The sequence below is a fragment of the Nerophis ophidion genome, linkage group LG01 (assembly GCF_033978795.1).
Source record: "Nerophis ophidion isolate RoL-2023_Sa linkage group LG01, RoL_Noph_v1.0, whole genome shotgun sequence".
NCBI classification, from domain to species: Eukaryota; Metazoa; Chordata; class Actinopteri; order Syngnathiformes; family Syngnathidae; genus Nerophis; species Nerophis ophidion.
In genome coordinates this window covers 35,295,247-35,317,030 of record NC_084611.1, presented here as the reverse complement: position 1 = coordinate 35,317,030, position 21,784 = coordinate 35,295,247, and the positions used below count along the sequence as shown (strand labels likewise).

At 38.0% G+C, this 21,784-nt stretch overlaps 1 protein-coding gene across 1 annotated transcript in view; it reads left to right on the top strand.

The window, feature by feature from the left end:
• LOC133553394 (solute carrier family 28 member 3-like) overlaps positions 1 to 21,784 on the top strand; it is a 37,656-nt gene that overhangs the window by 4,343 nt on the left and 11,529 nt on the right. Inside the window, exons 2-13 of the mRNA XM_061901540.1 lie at positions 179 to 388; positions 900 to 976; positions 5,417 to 5,508; positions 6,817 to 7,000; positions 10,413 to 10,557; positions 11,756 to 11,869; positions 13,015 to 13,092; positions 13,174 to 13,254; positions 13,368 to 13,448; positions 13,552 to 13,677; positions 18,975 to 19,102; positions 19,161 to 19,329. Of these exons, the coding sequence (XP_061757524.1) occupies positions 335 to 388; positions 900 to 976; positions 5,417 to 5,508; positions 6,817 to 7,000; positions 10,413 to 10,557; positions 11,756 to 11,869; positions 13,015 to 13,092; positions 13,174 to 13,254; positions 13,368 to 13,448; positions 13,552 to 13,677; positions 18,975 to 19,102; positions 19,161 to 19,329 (1,329 nt within the window). The 5' untranslated portion in view covers positions 179 to 334. The remainder of the gene's footprint in view (positions 1 to 178; positions 389 to 899; positions 977 to 5,416; positions 5,509 to 6,816; positions 7,001 to 10,412; positions 10,558 to 11,755; positions 11,870 to 13,014; positions 13,093 to 13,173; positions 13,255 to 13,367; positions 13,449 to 13,551; positions 13,678 to 18,974; positions 19,103 to 19,160; positions 19,330 to 21,784) is intronic.

Below are 21,784 nucleotides of genomic sequence, written 5' to 3'. Positions count from 1 at the left end.
AATAAAGTTGGATTTTCCTAAGAATTACTTTTAATTGGATCAGTTTCTACTTTGTTTGGCAATGGACCAGTTAGTATTTGCGTTTTTTCAGTCCACCAACGTTGACGTCTGGGTGTGCGACCATTGTCCCAGTGTGCGATCGCTTCATTCATTCATTCATTTGACCTTTGCCATTCAGCTCGTCGCAGTAAGCAAGGGAACGAAAACGAACGCAGGAGTTCAATGAATGAAAAGGGGGTGGAGCCCACATGGAAGGCGGAGCTGACAGGTGTGCCTTTAAAGCTTGGCGTGGCCCCGCCTCTCCTGCCTGTGCTGTCACCAGAGCAGAGAGAAAATGATGGAACTGAGGCCAAAGAGCGAACAACACAACAAAGCTTTCGCGGCTGAGGTAAGAACACTTTTCTCGGCTATATTTTTCCATCCATCCATTTTTTACCGCTTATTCCCTTCTTATTCCCTTTGGGGTGGTGGGGGGCGCTGGTGCCAGGAGGCAACTTGTCCAGAGTGTACGCCGCCTTCCGCCTGATTGCAGCTGAGATACTCTATTTTTTTGAAAAGTTAATTTTTACGTTTGTACATTTTTGCTTTTTCTTCAACTTGATGCTTTGTTTGCTTTAAAAAAAGAGCTAAATTAAAGAAATGGAGTTTCAGGCCTAAGTTGTGTTCTGTACTGTTTGTCTATAACGTTTGTGTCAATATCTGTGGAAGTAGTGCAAGTCTCTTAAACCCCCCGTGTCAATATAGACTCTTTAACTTTTTAAACGTCTTACCTGAGGCTGTGTGTGTGTGTGTGTGTGTGTGTGTGTGTGTGCGTGTGTGTGTGTGTGTGTGTGTGTGTGTGTGTGTGTGCGTGTGTGTGTGTGTGTGTGTGTGTGTGTGTGTGTGTGTTTGCATAACAGGAGGAGGTGTACATCGACGTGGATTCAGAAGTTTCAGAAGATGTTGAAAAAACGACATACAGACACAAATACAGTTTGTGTGTCTTTTTTTCGGACTTGTACTCTTAAACATACTGTAACTGTACATACTATACTCACCTGAAACTTATTTAGGTGCCCCTGCCCAATTCATGAGGTCCCACACAAGCGCTCCTCTCTCCCTTTTGGATTTCAAAATGTACTTTTAGACTTTGACAAACTTAGACTTAAACAAACTTTGATGATCCACAAGGGAAATGGTTCCACACAGTAGCTCAGTTACAAATGATGGGAAAGATGGAGAGGACAATGCAGGTATGAAATAGACTAAAAGCAATATAAAATATAACATACATACGTAATATTTACATAATATATGTAAAGTATAAGATATTTTTGTTTGACTTTTTTTTATAGTGGATGTACTGTATAGCTTGCAGGAGGGTGTACCCACACTGTACTGCCAGAGCTGTTTCTAATATGTTGGTAACTTTGTCTATGTTGATTTTAAAAAAAATATATAATAATGATATTTTTTAATGTAGGCACCAATGTTTTTTGGGGGGGTTTTTCCCCCAAAAATTTAATATATATATATATATATATTTTACAATCCTTTGAGGTTTTTTTGCCCTTTGTTGTAGTTATTTTTTTTTAGGTAGGATGCAGTTCTTTATTTATTTTTATTTTTGTTTAGTTATTTTTTTTGTTGGTACAATCCAATCCAGCTTTATTTGTAACACACTTTAAAAATGACCAATGGATCAACAATCCTTTATTTATTTTTATTTTTTTTAATTTTTTGGTAGGATCCAATCCAACTTTATTTGTAAAGTACTTTAAAATAACCAATGTACCAGCAGTCCTTCATTATTATTTTACTTTTTTGGTAGGATCCAATCCAACTTTATTTTTAAAGTACTTCAAAATAACCAATGTACCAGCAATCCTTTATTTATTTTTATTTATTTTACTTTTTTGGTAGGATCCTATCCAACTTTATTTGTAAAGTACTTTAAAATAACCAATGGACCAGCAATCCTTAATTATTATTTTACGTTTTTGGTGGGATCCAATCCAACTGTATTTGTAAAGCACTTTAAAAATAACCAGTTGACCAAAGTGCTCTACAAAATACTTATTACGATACATTAAAAAAAGGCAGATAATATAACAAAGACAACAACGTAGAAAAAAAAATACACTGAAAAATACATTTGTCACATAATAAACATGGATAATAAGAATAACGAGAAAAAAAACACACTAAAAACAAGTGAAATACAATCAATAAAAAAAACTAAGGATGTGTTTGTACTTATGTATGTGTTTATGTTTTTACATATGTGTAATTTTAAAACAATGATTAATTTATACAAGCTAAAATAAAATACAAAAAATACAAAAAAACCTATTGTCAGGTTCAAACACCGATGACAGCTATTAAACAGACAAAGAATCCAGGAATTAAACAGAGACAGAATTAAATTTGGCTCAATTGAGGAGAAATGTCCGGGCTGTACTCGTGTACAGTGTTCCACCACGCTCTTGCGAAAAATTGTACGAGTCCTCTTTTATTTGGACTTTCCCTGATTACATGGCAACAGCTTCCTTCCCTTTCTGGAGGAATGGGGTTGTAAACAGCCGCTGCCTTTGGTCACAAAACAGTTCAGAGAAAAGGTGCCTGTAGGATAGTCAGGTCTTGCTTCCTCTCCGCTTTGTGGATCTTGTGTAAAAACAAAATCTTCCTGTGATTACAATACATCAAAGAAACCGACACTCTCATGTCGCTTCCCATCCTACATAGTGGAGTTTTACAAGCATTTTGCTTGGCAGGATCAAATACAGCTTTTGTCCTCTCGCCCGGAACTCATGGCAACACAAAGTTTTGTGATAACTTAGATACAATTATCCAGACAACTATTTTGTATAATTGTGACATTATTAATCATTACACATGTCCCCATCATGTATTCTTTTTATTAAGAATGAATTGGCCATTTATAATGAAAATTAAAACAATTACATTTCTGTAATCCTGACAATTCTTATATCACAAATCAAGCAAATTCATTTATTTGCTGTACTTTTGCAAGTTTCTTTTGGCAAAGTGAGTTTTAGCTTAGGAGTACATCAAATGTAACCACAGGATTTATGATAATAGCATGTTGACAATCACATTGCAGTTATTCCAGAAAAAAATGCAGTTTTAAAGTAAATACTTTTATCTTTTTAAGTAATAGGACTGGGCTGAGATTAACTCCTCGGTTAAAGTACAAACTCAAAAATACAAAATTATAAATGTATAAAATTACTTTGGGATTTTCTGATCTGATTAATGCAACTTCCTGTGGACCATGTATGTAAAATGTATTTCTGTGAGAGCCATATAATATTTGTTACCACTGAACACAACAAAATGTGTGCATTTTTAAGTAAGACCTACATTTTTAGAGTATAATAAGTCCCTTATTCTTTTTAAGAACATTGTTATTCTGAGGCTAACCAATAATAAATATTATACTTCTTAATGCGACTTCTTGAACTGGTGGGGTAGCAAAACGGATGGACGGATTAAAATGCATGAGAATGTTTTATATTTTCAACGTAGTTTTTAACACTTTAACACGTGCCATGAATTGATTTATGTGGACCCCGACCTAAACAAGTTGAAAAACTTATTATGGTGTTACCATTTAGTGGTCAATTGTACGGAATATGTACTGTACTGTGCAATCTACTAATACAAGTTTCAATCCATCAATCAATCAAAAATTGGTTACTAGCAGAATTATTCATTACTTATTGTGTTAAGCAATGTCAGCTAAGATTTATCTGAGAGCCAGATGTACTCATCAAAAGAGCCCCATCTGGCTCGAGAGCGATGGGTTCCCTACCCCTGTGTTAGGGTAACAGGACTTAGTGACAAGTGTGACTTTTATTTAAGTTGCTTTTTGTATTAAAAGTAATACAAATCAAAAGTAGAGTTTAAATAAGGGGTAACACAAATATGTAACAAATAAAAAAACACATTTGTGAAGAAATAAAATCATTATTTTTCATGGTAAAGTCAAAAATTAGGAAGCACAGTACAGATAAGTACAGATAAAAAATGTTTCACAGTTACTTTTATAGTGCATTTATACACTTTTATTGCATCCACATACACTGCAAACGGCAACAACAAAAACAAAGATGTTAAAACTAATTAAGTGTCGAATTAAACATTTTTTGTTTTTATTTGTATTTATTTATGTATTTATTTGACAGGGACAGTACAATTAAACATTGCTACCCGCAGGTAACCGATGTCAAAGTACATAAGAATTCTATCCATCCATCCATCCATCCATTTTCTACCGCTTATTCCCTTTTGGGATCGCGGGGGGCGCTGGTGCCTATCCCAGCTACAATCGGGCGGAAGGCGGGGTACACCCTGGACAAGTCGCCACCTCATCGCAGGGCCAACACAGATAGACAGACAACATTCACACTCACATTCACACACTAGATGGTCCCTAGGCGCCAGCGCCCCCCGCGGCCCCGAAAGGGAATAAGCGGTAGAAAATGGATGGATGGATGGACCATTTAGTGTTTCTAGCCACAGGCTAATTTGCGACCCTTGTCCCTGGTTAGGCTTTTTAAAAAAAAGTGAGAAAAGCGTAAAACTCATACAAAAGGATTAAGACAAGTACAAAAAGAAAAACACATAGGAAATAATTGGCCCCATTTGTCCACACTACATCCAGTTCTGGTGCTCACACTTTTGATTATCCTTAAGCCACTTTTTCAGTTTGTTGAGAAAAGTTTAATATTGTTAAGGCATATGCTTTTTTAGAAAACGCAAAATGCTCACACACTAAAGCAAATATATCATAATCAATTTTTTGTTGCAACTCTTGTTTTGGGTCTCGTTCAACAGGGTCGGGACCAAAAATAGGGCAGGGGTCTATTTTGGTTGGCTCACCAATGCATTTTTTTTTTAATAGAATATACACTAAAATGTTATGTATTTAATTGGTCAACACATTCCATGTTTGTTGACGGCGTGGCGCAGTGGGAGAGTGGCCGTGCGCAACCCGAGGGTCCCTGGTTCAAATCCCACCTAGTACCAACCTCGTTGTGTCCTGAGCAAGACACTTCACTCTTGCTCCTGATGGGTGCTGGTTGGCGCCTTGCATGGCAGCTCCCTCCATCAGTGTGTGAATGGGTAAATGTGGAAGTAATGTCACAAAGCGCTTTGAGTACCTTGAAGGTAGAAAAGCGCTATACAAGTACAACCCATTTATTTATTTATTTATCAAGTCTCGTCCAAGTTGTTTTTTTATATTTAGTTGTATGCAGTATGCAGTATTTTAGTGCGTTTTGAGGCTCTTAAGCTTAAAATGGGTGGTTTGACCTGCTTTCAGTTATGCAGGTACACATATGCTCACAGTGTAGCTACTGCATATAAAATATGCATACTTCTATGAAGTCTCACATGTCCTGTCCGTCTTTAGTCTGCTGCTACAGAAAATGGAGTCCTTCGAAAGATTTTTAGGACAACACAGAGAGACATTCCTGCTGGTTATGAAGATATTCATAGCAACATGTGAGTCGAACTATTGCTAAATGAACTTATTGTTGAAATTATTTTCATCATTTTACTGAGTCTGCCCTGATGAATATAACATGCTCACTTTGTTCATAATGTTGTTTAATGCATTTTATTTTCAACCATCCATCCATCTTCTTCCGCTTATCCGAGGTCGGGTCGCGGGGGCAGCAGCCTAAGCAGGGAAGCCCAGTCTTCCCTCTACCCAGCCACTTTGTCCAGCTCCTCCCGTGGGATCCTGAGGCATTCCCAGGCCAACCAAGAGACATAGTCTTCCCAAAGTGTCCTGGGTCTTCTCCGTGGCCTCCTACCGGTTGGACGTGCTCGGGTGGTATCCTGACCAGATGCCCGAACCACCTCATCTGGCTCCTCTCGATGTGGAGGAGCAGCGGCTTTACTTTGAGCTCCTCCCGGATGACAGAACTTCTCCCCCTATCTCTAAGGGAGAGCCCCGCCACCCGGCGGAGGAAGCTCATTTCGGCCGCTTTTACCCGTTATCTTGTCCTTTCGGTCATAACCCAAAGCTCATGACCGAGGTAAGGATGGGAACGTAGATCGACCGGTAAATTGAGAGATTTGCCTTCCGGCTCAGCTCCTTCTTCACCACAACGGATCGATACAGCGTCCGCATTACTGAAGACACCGCACCGATCCACCTGTCGATCTCACGATCCACTCTTCCCCTACTCGTGAACAAGACTCCGAGGTACTTGAACTCCTCCACTTGGGCCAAGATCTCCTCCCCAACCCGGAGATGGCACTCCACACTTTTCCGGGCGAGAACCAAGGACTCGGACTTGAAGGTGCTGATTCCCATCCCAGTCGCTTCACACTCGCCATGCAAACCGATCCATTGAGAGCTGAAGAACTTGGCCAGATGAAGCCATCAGGACCACATCATCTGCAAAAGGCAGAGACCTAATCCTGCAGCCACCAAACAAGATACCCTCAAGACCCTGACTGCGCCTAGAAATTCTGTCCATTAAAGTTATAAACAGAATCGGTGACAAAGGACAGCCTTGGCGGAGTCCAACCCTCACTGGAAACGTGTCCGACTTACTGCCGGCAATGCGGCCCAAGCTCTGACACTGATCATACAGGGAGCGGACCGCCACAATAAGACAGTCCGATACCCCATACTCTCTGAGCACTCCCCACAGGACTTCCCGAGGGACACAATCGAATGCCTTCTCCAAGTCCACAAAGCACATGTAGACTGGTTGAGCAAACTCTCATGCACCCTCAAGGACCCTGCCTTATTCTCATCATTAATTATTATTATTATTATTATTATTATTGTTTCAGCCTGGGTTGCCACAGTGATTGCAGCTTGCGTGCTGAACTTCCATCGGGCCATGGTCCTGTTGGTCCTCACCTTGGTGGTTCTCTTCTTCCTGTTTTGGGATTGGATGATTGGGCGCTATGGCGACTGGGCGATGGAGGCACTTCTTCCTGTCAGAGAGCTCGTCAGCAGACACAGGATCCGATGGTGAGAGATTGATTATTAATAATAATCATAGTTAATAAGAAGACAATGCAACATACATTTTTAATCCAAGTAGCAGTTGTGTTAGTTCCTCATTGCATCCAGCAGATGACGTTGTGGTGAAAAAACCTCCCTATCCACTCAAATGTGCAAAGTTGAAATATGAGGCTTACAAAATGAAAAATGAGTTAATTGCAAATAGTTTATAATATTTTAAAATTTTAAAAATAGTGCAGTGCAAAATATTAGTGTTCAAAAATAAGAAAAAAAAATACAAAAATTAGCGGTATTTTATTTGAACTAAGCAAAATTATCTGCTAATAAAACAATAAAATGTGGCTTGTCAAGACTTTCCAAAACAAGTAAAATTAGCTAACCTCAATGAAACCAAAAATACCTTCGAATAAGTATATTCCCTGTTGTGTTTGTTGTATTCTCCCTGCCTCCTTATCTGGTTTGTCAGTTTTTTCCCCAGTCTATTTGCCCTCAACTAGACACACCTGCTGCCAATCACTTCCCGGTAGTATTTAAGCGCTTCACCGCCAGCTGGTCCCTGCCGACTATTGTTCCTGAACTCCGCTCTGACATGTCCTTTTTGTATTCAGCTCCCCTGGTATGTTGCTCTCATATATTCATGTATTTTGACCTCGTTGTGTTTTTGATTTTTCTAGCCTCCTTGTTTTGAGGACTAGTTTTGCCACGCTGTGTGCGTCCTGGCCTTTTCCCTGCCATTCTCTGAGAGAGACTACCTTTGTTATATTTCCCATGGTGTGCACGTTTTCCCCATCTTCCTTAGTTACCATTTTGACTTATTAAATATTTGATTTTGTTACTATCGCTAGCCTTGCCTCCATTCTCTGCATCTCGGGGTCCACCCTTGAACTATATACATGTTTATATATAACCCTAACATTCCCACTAATAAATGTACTACTATATGAGTACGTATGTTCTATTGTTTTGTTGAAAATAAAACAGCAAAGTCCATTTGGCTGTCATGGGTTCCCTCCGGGTACTCCGGCATCCTCCTACTTCCAAAGACATGCACCTGGGGATAGGTTGATTGGCAACACTAAATTGGCCCTAGCGTGTGAATGTGAGTGTGAATGTTGTCTGTCTATCTGTGTTGGCCCTGTGATGAGGTGGCGACTTGTCCAGGGTGTACCCCGCCTTACGCCCGATTGTAGCTGAGATAGGCGCCAGCGCCCCCCGCGACCCCAAAAGGGAGTAAGCGGTAGAAATGGATGGATGGATGTTTTAATATGAGACACACTTGTGTCAAAGTCATGATTTTTTTTACATGCTTGAAATAAGAAATTATTACTTTGAAAAATCAGTTTTATACTTGTGAGTGTTTATGACACAGCTTTGCAACAGTTGATATTCTACTTTCAAGCATGTTTCACTCAATATAGGTCATAAAATCTCAGCAACAAGCTGTAATATCTTACTGAGATAATTTAGGACCAAAACCCTTAAAGAAGTAAAACACTCTAACATAAAATCTGCTTAGCTAGAAGAAATATCTTATCAGACAGAAAATAAGCAAATATCACCCTTATTTGAGATATTTCATCTTACTTAGATTTCAGTTTTTGCAGTGTTTGTGCATGGTAGTGCAAAGCAGTAACATTATTCACAAACATTAATCTTATAAAAATGTAAAAAAAAACAAAAAATACTTTACACTGTATACATACATACTGCAGGGTTGGTGCTAGGAATTTTCAAAATGGGGTCCCAGGGACCCCATTAAGTCATAAAAATGGGGTCCCACAATACATTTTTGAGGTCCCACTTTTTTGTAAGCGTTTTGAAAACAAATGATAGATGTATGCATTATCCTGTTATACCTCACATTCTATATTGTGATTTGGAAAAAGGGTGACATAAACGTTACTTAATTCATTAAAAATAATACAAAAGAAAAAAAAGTTTTATTCATGTGTAAATGTATTCAGTTATAAACATTTCATTCACTTTCTTCTTTCCTTCATGCATCTAAACCTGGGGTCACAAACCTTTTTGAAACCAAGAACTACTTCTTGGGTACTGATTAATGCAAAGGGCTACCAGTTTGATACACACTTATATAAATTGCCAGAAATAGCCAAATTGCTCAATTTACCTTTAACTCTATGTTATTATTAATATTTAATGATATTTATCTTTTTGGATACACTGATCATCTTAATGATTTCTCACAATAAATATATATTTTTGATGATATGTTTTAAATAGGTTAAAATCCAATCTGCACCTTGTTAGAATATATAACAAATTGGATCAAGCTAAATTTCTAACAAAAACATCTAGATTTTCCAGAATTTTTTTTTTTAAAGAAATTCAAAAGACTTTGAAATAAGATTTAAATTTGATTCTACAGATTTTCTAGATTTGCCAGAATATATTTTTTTAATTTTAATCATAATAAGTTTGAATAAATATTTCACAAATATTCTTCATCGAAAAAAAGAAGCTAAAATGAAGAATTAAATTAAAATGTATTTATTATTCTTTACAATAAAAAAAATAAATATACTTGAACATTGATTTAAATTGTCAGGAAAGAAGAGGAAGGAATTTAAAAGGTAAAAAGGTATATGTGTTTAAAAATCCTAAAATCATTTTTAAGGTTGTATTTTTTTGTCTAAAATTGTCTTTCTGAAAGTTATAAGAAGTAACGTAAAAAAAATAAATGAATTTATTTAGGGAAGAACAAGTCTTTAAAATATTTTTCTTGGATTTTCAAATTCTATTTGAGCTTTGTCTCTTTTAGAATTAAAAATGTCGAGTAAAGCGAGACCAGCTTGCTACTAAATAAATACAATTTAAAAAATGGAGCCAGCTCACTGGTAAGTGCTGCTATTTGAGCTATTTTTAGAACAGGCCAGCGGGCTACTCATCTGGTCCTTACGGGCTACCTGGTGCCTGCGGGCACCGCGCTGGTGACCCCTGATCTAAACTTTTGCAAGCCCCTCGTGGTAAATTTGTCCAAATGCAAACCGAGGCAGTATTTGTGATTAATAAAACTTTCAGCGAAGCAAAATGTATGACCAATAAAAACGCAATAAATGGGGACGGAAATTTGACCCGGCAAATACAAACAAAACAAAACACCGGCAGAAAGTGTTAATCGGATGCCTGATGTTTTCATCTCTTCATGCCAGTTCTCCTTGTCCTTTCTCTGCCGTGTGCGGCAGCAAATCTGTCTGCCTCCATTAGCCTAGCAAACAGTTACGTGATATTCATATTTGAGCAAGAGACAGAATTTCTGCCTAGCAACAAGCACCTGCTTACATTCACAGCCACCACGTTTGAAGTCTTGACTACTGCTGCTGCTGACCGTGTATGTCATGATGCAGGTGTACCTAATGCCGTGGCCGGTCCCATCAGGATTCTGTTTGCCTTCCAGGGTGATGCACGCGTGTGTGGCGGTGGCCATGGCGTGTTGGCTGGCAGTGGACACGGCCAAGCGAGGACCGAGACACCTTGTGTCCTTTTTGGGGTTGCTGGTCCTCATCTTGATCATGTTGGTCTTCTCCAAGCATCCGTTCAGGGTACGAGATCCGCCACATATGAATGAATGTATGGGAAACAATAGCTGTATAGTCCAAGGGGTCCTGAATTGTTTGTTTTTATCCTACTAAAATATATATATATATATACATATATATATAAGTATAAATATATATAGGTGTAACAGGGTCAATTACGTCTTGTAAATAATGTATTTTGTAATGTTTTATTATTGTTATAATTACACAAAATATGTAAGTTACATGTAAATACCTGAATATTGTTTGATGTTTTGTCAATGTGGAACCATTGTCTCGTTGTCCCTCCTACTGCAATAATTACTGTGACACCTGTCTTTTTATATGCGTTGGACACGCCCTCCAACTTCCCTTTTTGTCTACGATAACGGGAGAGGGGCTTGACGATGGTACAAAGTTTTTGATGATAATTGTATTCTGTATTATCAGTAAAGTGCAGTGGAGAAACCCATGGTGTCGGTCGTCTTCCGTAAATCACACACAACGCAGAGGAAAAGACCACTGGTCACATATATATATATATACAATGAGGAAGTCAATGGGAGCCGCAACTATTCTCGTCAATATCTGCTGGTGGTCACCCAGATGACAAGAATAACGGCATGCTATGAAGCCATTGCCTTAAACACCTTCTACAATACAGTATGTACAAACTGCTTGCCAGTCCAGCAACACGTTGTGAGAGGCTTCAGCAGATGCGCGCACACGACTGGAAGGCATACTGGGTGACACAGAGTACACAGATGGTTGTGATATAAACAACTTTAACACTCCTACTAATAAGCGCCACATTGTGAAACCACACAAAAGAAGAATGACAAACCCATTTCGGGAGAAAATCCTCACAGTAACACAACATGAACGCAACACAACAAGTACCCAGAATCCTTTGCATCCATGACAATTCCTGACTATGTTATACACCCCGCGCTCCTAACCCCGCCCACCTCAACCGCCCACCTCAGGGCAGGGGGCGGGGGTTGGTGCTCGCAGGGTGTATAACATTGTCAGGAAGTGTCATGGATGCAAAGGATTAATTGAGAAGTCTGTTTCGATTCTTTGTCAATAATATGTGTGTGTGTGTGTGTGTGTGTGTGTGTGTGTGTGTGTGTGTGTGTGTGTGTGTGTGTGTGTGTGTGTGTGTGTGTGTGTGTGTGTGTGTGTGTGTGTGTGTGTGTGTGTGTGTGTGTGTGTCTTCTAGTGGTCCTGGCAAGCGTTGTTTTGTGGACTTGGACTACAGTTTGTCTTTGGACTGCTCATTCTAAGGACCTCGCTGGGGTTAAAAGCATTGGAATGGCTCGGCAAACATGTAGAAGTACGTGAGAACACACGCACACAACATTAGGCAGTTCAGATAATCCCAGGGCCGCCCCAGTAATCTGCCCCATTATTTCTGCCCCAGTAGTCTATTTCGAGCCCTAATTACAAAACAAAAATGTCTTATTGATGTGAAACAATTTTTATATTTATGTTAATCAAACTTGAATCTAATTTGATGCATGTTTTCTACCTAAACTGCTGCTCGAGTGCTGACTAGAACCAGGAAATACTACCATATTAGTCTAGTGCTTAAGTCACTGTACTGGCTTCCTTTTGCCCAGAGAATGGACTTTAAAACACCTCTGCTTGTGTACAAGTCTTTCCATGGTCTTGTGCCAGAACACATCTCTAACATGTTAGAGACATGCGAACCATCTCGGGCTCTGAGAAGCTCAGGGAGTGGTCTCCTGCTGTTGCCCAGAGTCAGGACCAAACATGGTGGGACTGTGTTTCGTTTTTATGCTCCTAAAAGCTGGAAGTCTTCCTGAATATGTGAGACAGGCTTCAATGATGGCAATGTTCAAATCCAAGCTGAAAACACTTTTGTTAAATTGTGCATTTGACAATTGAAAATATTTTATTCAAACTCTTTTTTAATTATAATAGTTTTTATGATGATTTTATATAATGTGTTTAATTTGGATTCTGATTACTTTTATGATTACTTTGATGTGATTTTCTGTACAGCACTTTGAATTGCCTTTAAATTAACTTGCCTTGCCTAAAAAAAAAAATATATATATATATATATATATATATATATATATATACATATATATATATATATATATATATATATATATATATATGTATGTATGTATATATATATATATATATATATACGTACATACATACATATATATATATATATATATATATATATATATATATATATATATATTCAATTTGCCTAAAACTAATTAATTATGTATATGTATGTATATATATATATGTGTGTGTGTGTATATATATATCAGCCAAAAACATATACACTGCGGTGGCCTCTGCGGTATTCTGCGCCATCGTCTGCTGGCGTAGACACAGGAGCGGATCCAACAAAGCAACCAAGAGCGAGAATGCGTCCAAGGGTTGCACCGGTGTAGACTAACCAAACAAGTAATTCAAATGTCCTCCATGCAGATTTTCATGTCCTACTCAGACGTTGGAGCTCGCTTCATCTTTGGAGAAAGTTACCAGGACCACTTCTTTATTTTCAAAGTACGTGCATGATCAACTTCACTGTACATGTGGTCAACAAAGTCAAGTTTATTTTTTTACGCCCCTCACCCCCCACGCCAGGTAATGCCTGTGCTTATTTTCCTGAGCTCTGTCATCTCCATGCTCTACCACCTGGGCTTCATGCAGTGGTTGGTTTGCAAGGTGAGGAAGAGGATGCAATTGCAAATCACGTGAGGAAGAAGGAAGTGGCGCACACACAAAGAATGTCCAAGCCAGTTCCTATTCGGCTTCCTGTTGTTTCTTTTCGTCCTCAGATTGGATTCTTAATGCAGGTTACCATGGGAACATCGCCAGCGGAATCAATGGCTGCAGCTGGAAACATTTTCTTGGGCCAGGTGTGGCGCCATGACAACAATAATCGCCAATAGAAAGCATAAATAATCCGTAACATGACACAAGTGTGAATGGTCCAATCAACGTTTCTTTTTTTCCCGCCAGACTGAAACTCCTCTTTTAATCCGGCCGTACGTCGCTGAGCTCACGCTCTCCGAGATCCACGCCATACTGACGACAGGCTTTGCCAGCATAGCCGGCACCATTTTGGCGGTCTACATCTCCTTTGGGGTGAGGAAGACTATGTGTCTATCATATTTTTTATTGCTACTTCTACCTAGTGGTTAGTGTGTCCGCCCCTAGATCGGTAGGTCGTGAGTTTAAACCCCAGCCGAGTCATACCAAATACGATAAAAATGGGACCCATTACTTCCCTGCTTGGCACTCAGCATCAAGGGTTGGAATTGGGGGTTAAATCACCAAAAATGATGCCTGGGTGCAGCCACCGCTGCTGCTCACTGCTCCCCTCACCTCCCAGGGCGTGATCAAGGGGGACGGGTCATATGCAGAGAATAATTTCGCCACACCTTGTGTGTGTGTGACAATTATTGGTACTTTAACTTTTACATTGCTTAATCAATGATTATTAGTAGATTTTGTCACTTTATTAGGCATTTATTAATATATTTGAGAAAATATATTACTGTACATTGTAGTGCTGTTTTGTGACTTTAACAACATATCTTGTTAAATGATTTTATTCCTTTAGAAGAAATAGGTTTACAATATTTACTTTTAACTTTCTGCAACTACTTTTAACAGTCAAATGTATAATATTGGTGTGACAATATATAGGTTATATTGATACAATTTTAGATATTTACATTCAAATAATTTATATTAATAAATAATAAAGGATTTTATTATTTTTATTCCTTTAAAAAATAGGTTTACAATATTTACTTTTGACTTTCTGTAACTATTTTTTTATAGTCAAATGTATAATATTGGTGTGACAATATATAGGTTACATTGAAACAATTTCAGATATTTACATTCAAATAATTTATATTAAAAAAAAATAAAGGACTTAATATTTTTTATTCTTTTAAAAAATAAGTTTACAATATTTACTTTTAAGTTTCTGTAACTAATTTTAGTAGCCAAATGTATAATACCGGTGTGATAATATATAGGTTGTATTGATATAATTTTAGATATTTACATTAAAATAATTTATATTAATAAATAAAAAAGGATTTTATTATTTTTATTCTTTTAAAAATAGGTTTATAATATTTACTTTTAACCTTCTGTATCTATTTTTTAATAGTCAAATGTATGTGTGACAATATATAGGTTATATTGATACAATTTTATGTGTTTACATTCAAATAATTTATATTAATAAATGAAAAAGGATTTTATTATTTTTATTCCTTTAAAAAATAAGTTTACAATATTTACTTTTAACTTTCTGCAACTATTTTTAACAGTCAAATGTATAATATTAGTGTGACAAAATATAGGTTATATTGATACAATTTTAGATATTTCCATTAAAATAATTTATATTGATGAATAATAAACAATTGTGTTTATTTTATTCCTTCAAAAAATAAGTTTAAAATATTTACTTAAAACTTTTTGTAACTATTTTTTAACAGTCAAATGTATAATATTGGTGTGACAATATATAGGTTGTATTGATAAAATTTTTGATATTTACATTCAAATAATGTATATTGATAAATGATAAACGATTTTACTATTTTTATTCCTTTAAAAAATAAGTTTACAATATTTACTTTTAACTTTCTGCAACTATTTTTAACAGTCAAATGTATAATGTTGGTGTGACAATATATAGGTTATATTGATACAATTTTAGATATTTCCATTAAAATAATTTATATTGATGAATAATAAACAATTGTATTTATTTTATTCCTTTAAAAAATCAGTTTAAAATATTTACTTTAAACTTTTTGTAACTATTTTTTAAAAGTCAAATGTATAATATTTGTGTTACAATATAAGGGTTATATTGATACAATTTTTGATATTTACATATTTATAAATAATAAATGATTTTACTATTTGTATTCCTTTAAAAAATATGTTTACAATATTTACTTTTAACTTTCTGCAACTATTCTTAACAGTCAAATGTATAATATTGGTGTGACAATATATAAGTTATATTGATACAATTTTAGATATTTACATTCAAATAATTTCTATTAATAAATGAAAAAGGATTTTATTATTTTTATTCTTTTAAAAAACAAGTTTACAATATTTACTTTTAACTTTCTGCAACTATTTTTAACAGTCAAATGTATAATATTGGTGTGACAATATATAGGTTGTATTGATACAATTTTAGATATTTACATAATAATGTATATTAATAAATAATAAACGATTTTATTTATTTTATTCCTTTAAAAAATAAGTTTACAATATTTACTTTAAACTTTCTGTAACTATGTTTTAATAGTCAAATATATAATATTGGTGTGACACTACATAACCTATATATTGATGAAATTTTAGAAATTGACATTAATAATTTATATTAATATGTAAACTTATTTTTACAATTTGGAATATTTGTAATTGATAATAATAAATACTTATTGTGTGCCAATGTAATGAACTTTTCCCCCTTTCTTTCATTATATTTAGTTAAAAAATATATTATTGTAACTGTCCATATGTCCTTTCCAGGCTGATTATGTGGCCTCAATGACTTATATTACAAATTAGAAATGTCTTACCCTAAAATATTTTTAATACACTATAGTGTACTTTAGTAATTTTATCAACAGTTTGGCTTTTTTTTTCATAATATTTTGTGTGTATGTATACTTAAAATGTTATATTACAATATAAAATAATGTAATGTAACATAATATGACAAAACATATTTTAAATGATTAATGTATACATACTATAACATGATACTATTTGTATAATTAATATTTAAACATGTAATAATAATTTGCCAATGGAATCTGCTTTAATTACATTAAATTACAAATACATATATTTATATTTATTATATATTTCAAGGCTACTTATTTTGGCCACTTTTGAGTATTAATCCTCACCCTAAAATGTTGCAACACACTGTAGTGCACATTTGTAACTTTATCAACTGTTTGGTATATTTTTTTAGAAGTATTTTTTTTATATTATATCTATTATTTAATGTATACAGTATAAAGTGTAGTTCAAGATATATTAATGTGCCAAAAAGTCATCCCACATTACAACATTTATATTGTTATTGTTACATGTCATGGGTCCCTTTTAAGGCTACTTAATTGGCGTCATTATTATTCTGACTTTGAAATACTTTTAAAATACCTTTATATGTATATTTTGCTTTTTATATAATTTTTTTTCTTTATATATATATATAAATACCTTTATATATCGTAGAACACAGTAGTGTGCTTTGTTATTGATTTTTTTTTTTTGATTACATTTTATTCTTACATTGTATTTATTAATGCATGTGTATATAGCTATTTAATATTTGTATGATTACTATTTTTAATATATTACCAATATAATCTACCTTTTTTCATTCATTGAGTGAAATTATAATTCAACATTAACATGTATGTTGTTAATGGAGCGTCTACCTCCCATCCGTGCCTACATGGACGACATGACCACCTTGACCTCAACCGTTGCATGCACTAAACATCTGCTGGCAAAGCTTCATGCCAACATTACATGGGCACGGATGAAGTTTAAACCCAGCAAGTCCAGGAGCATATCTATTGTCAAGGGGAAACTCACAGACCAGAGGTACTACATCGAGGGTACTTCCATTCCGTTGGTGTCAGAGCTGCCAGTCAAGAGTCTAGGGCGATTGTACAACGCAAGTCTCAAAGACTCGGACCAGAGCAATCAGCTGAGGGAAGAAACCATCAAAGGCCTTGTCCGCATTGACAAGACCTTACTTCCTGGCAAGTTGAAACTGTGGTGTCTACAGCTTGGATTGCTCCCCCGTTTGATGTGGCCACTAACAGTCTACGAGATCCCCATGTCCAAAGTCGAGAAGCTGGAGAGAACAGTCAGTGCATACATCAAGAAGTGGCTTGGCCTTCCACGGTGCCTCAGTAACATCGGCCTATATGGTCATGGTGCCCTGGAACTGCCCATCTCTAGCCTCATGGAGGAGTTTAAATGCACCAAGGTGAGGCTGAGCATGACACTGACTGAGTCTCAAGATGAGGTGATCCGAGCGGTTGCTCCCAGACTGGTAACCGGGAGGAAATGGATCCCATCTGAGGCTGTGAAACAAGCCAAATCTGCTCTCAGGCATGGAGACATTGTAGGACAAGTGCAGCACGGAAGAGGTGGGTTTGGACTTGGGGCTAGTCGACCCACATGGCACAAGGCAACATCAGCCCAGAGGAGGAAGCTAGTGGTTGATCAGGTTCGACAACAAGAGGAGGCAGACAGATGTGCAACAGCAGTGGCACAATCCAAACAGGGACAGTGGACTAGCTGGGAAAACCTGGAGCATCGTAAGCTCACATGGAAGGATCTTTGGGAAATGGAAGGGAGCCAAATCAGCTTCATCATCAGAGCCACCTATGATGTTCTTCCCACACCCAAAAACTTGAACCAATGGTTTGGAGAAGATCCTTCTTGTGCACTCTGTCAAACCCCTGCAACACTCAGTCACATCCTCACTGGCTGTAAATTCAGTTTGTCTCAAGGTCGCTACACCTGGAGGCACAACCAGGTCTTAAGACAACTGGCGATCACCCTGGAGGAAAGGAGAAATAAAAACAAAGCCCTCTCTCCCCCAATCCCTAGTCACTCAATCACCACTCAGTTTGTAAGAGCAGGACAACTACCACCAAAACCATCTGCAAGAGTGGAGGCAACCCTTCTGGACTCTGCCCGGGACTGGAAAATGCAGGTTGACTTGGACCAGAAACTCATCTTCCCGCCTGAAATCATTACAACTAGCTTCAGGCCGGACCTGGTCTTGTGGTCAACCTCCCAGAAGATTGTGTTCATTGTTGAACTAACTGTACCATGGGAGGCAGCAGTTGGTGAGGCATATGAGCGCAAGCATCTGAGGCATGCGGACATAGCAGCCGAGGCAGAGCAGCGCGGCTGGCGTGCCCGAGTACTACCAGTTGAAGTCGGGTGCTGAGGTTTTATTGCTACATCCACAACCAAGCTCCTGAAAGGAATGGGACTGAGAGGTCAGGCCTTCCGGCGGGCTGTCAAATCGCTGTCTGATGCTGCTGAGCGAAGTAGCAGGTGGATATGGTTCAAGAGAAAGGACCCAAACTGGGCTGCTAAATGACATCGAGGGGTACAGGCAGAGGGGGGCACACCTGGGACGCCAGATGTCGCCGTTGAACCCTTACGAGAATTAGTTTTCTAAATGTTTAATTACTTTAAAGTTGTTGAAAGCTACATTTTTTAACCAAAAATCATTACAAATGTCTTTCAATATAGTTTATTGGTAGTAAGCATATTTTTAAAGATACTAATATGTACAGGTAAGGTGGTGATTATCACTCGTTCATTCGTTCTTTGTTAAGGTGGAAGCGACACACCTGTTGACCGCGTCATTGATGTCAGCCCCGGCCTCGCTGGCCATCTCCAAAGTGTTCTGGCCTGAAACCGAGACCCCCAGCCTGAACTCGAGTCGCGACATCAACATCGAAGAGTAAGAAAATCTCCCTGGGTGAAAGTGACACACCTGTAACGCCTGTTGCGTCCTCCAGGGGGAGCACTAACCTCCTGGAGGCTGCCTCCCGTGGAGCCACCTTCGCTGTGGGCCTGGTGGTCAACGTGGTGGTCCACCTCCTGGTCTTCCTCGCACTGCTGGCCTTTGCTGACGCCGCCCTCTCCTGGCTGGGAGCCATGTTTGACTACCCGCAGCTCAGCTTCTCGGTAAAGGCTTTTTTATACTCAATGCAGAGCAGATTGCGAGATTACATACACATAACCCAAAACCAATAATGTTGGCATGCTGTGTAAATGGTAAATGAAAACAGAATACAATGATTTGCAAAACCTTTTCAACTTATATTCAATTGAATAGATATTTCATGTTTTAACTAAGAAAAACATTTTTTTTTGCAAATAATCATTAACTTAGAATTTAATGGCAGCAACACAAAGTTGGCACAGGGGCATTTTTACCACTGTGTTACATGGCCTTTCCTTTTAACAATAAACACTCAGTGAACGTTTGGGAACTGAGGAGACCAATTTTTGAAGTTTTTCAGGTGGAATTCTTCCCCATTTTTGCTTAAAAGGGCAACATATGTTTCTCCAAAACCTGAATGTACCTTTCAGCATTTATGGTGCCTTCACAGATGTGTAAGTTACCCATGCCTTGGGCACTAATACACCCCCATACCATCACAAATGCTGGTTTTTCAACTTTTCGCCTAGAACAATCCAGATCAAAAGTCTCAAACACGCGGCCCACGGGCCGATTGCAGCCCGCGAGACATTATTTTGCGGCCCGCACCTTGATGTGAAATTTTAATGTTGGTGCAAGTTTTATATGAATGACGCTTAATAGCGCCATACTTGCATACCCTCGATTTTTCCGGGAGACTGCCAATTTTCAGTGCCCCTCCAGGGGTAATCATTCCCCCGAATTTCACCCAAACATCAATATTAAGGGGGCACCGTGGAGGCACTACCTTTAGCGTCCTCTACAACCTGTACCAACAGCGTGACAGCTCAGCCACATGTTGTATTTGGCTTCTGCAGACGCAGTAAGTGACTGCAAGACATAGTTGATCAACAGGGTGGCCGTATTAAACAACTTTAACACTGTTACAAATATGCGCCACACTGTGAAACCACACAAAACAAGAATGACAAACACATTTTAGGAGAACATCCACACCGTAACACAACATAAACACAACAGAACAAATACCCAGAATCCAATGCAGCCCTAACTCTTCCGGGCTACAATATACACCCCTCCCCCCAACCCCGCCCACTATTGTAGCCCAGCAGAGTTAGGGCTGCATTGGATTCTGGGTATTTGTTATGTTGTGTTTATGTTCTGTTACATTGCAGATGTTCTCCCAAAATGTGTTTTTCAGTCTTATTTTGTGTGGGTTCACAGTGTGGCGCATATTTGTAACAGTGTTAAAGTTGTTTATACGGTCATCCTCAGTGTGACCTGTATGGCTGTTGATCAAGTATGTCTTGCAGTCACTTCTGTGTGTCTGCAGAAGCCTCATAAAATATGTGACTGTGCCGGCACACTGTTTGTATGGTGGAAAAGCGGACGAGACGGCAGGTTGTAAAGGACGTTAAAGACAGGGCCATCACGGCACACCCTTAATATTGTTGTCCGGGTGAAATCCGTGAGAATGACTGCCCTGGGAGATTGTCGGGAGGGGCACTGATATTCGGGTGTTTCCCGGAAAGATCGTGAGAGTTGACAAGTATGTTGCTAGGGCGGGAAAGCCATACAAAGAAGGTGAATTCATTAAAAACTGCATGTTAGATTTTTCTAAGAAATCTTTTCTCGCCGCCCAGCCTCACACAGTTTCTGCATCCAGTGGCCCCCAGGTAAATTGAGTTTGAGACCCCTGATCCAGATGGTTCTTTTCCTCTTTGTTATGGAGGACACGGCGTCCAAAGTTGCCAAAAACAATTTGAAATGTGAACTCGTCAGACCACAGAACACATCAGTCCATCTTAGATCAGCTCAGGACCCAGCAAAGCCTGCGGCGTTTCTGGGTGTTGTTGATAAATGGCTTCCGCTTTGCATAATAGAGTTTTAATTTGCACTTACAGTTGTTGCGACAAACTGTAGTTGCTGACAGTGGTTTTCTGAAGTGTTCCTGAGCCCATGAGGTGATATCCTTTACACACTGATGTCGCTTCTTGATGCAGTACCGCCTGAGTGATCAAAGGTCCATAATATCATCGCTTACTTGCAATGATTTCTCCAGATTCTCTGAACCTTTTGATGATATTACGGACCGTACTTGGGGAAATCCCTGAATTCCTTCCAATAGCTCGTTGAGAAATGTTGTTCTTCAACTGTTGGACAATTTGCTTACGCATTTGTTCACAAATTGGTGACCCTCTCACCGTCCTTGTTTGTGAATGACTGAGCATTTCATGGAAGCTGCTCTTATACCCAATCCTGGCACCCACCTTTTCCGAATTAGCCTCTTCACTTGTGGGATGTTCCAAATAAGTGTTTGATGAGCATTCCTCAACGTTCTCAGTCTTTTTTGCCACTTGTGCCAGCTTTTGTGAAACCTATTGAAGGCATCAAATACCAAATTAGCTAATTTTTCCCCAAAAATAACAAGGATTTCCAGTTCTAACATTTAGTATCTTGTCTTTGCAGTCTTTTCAA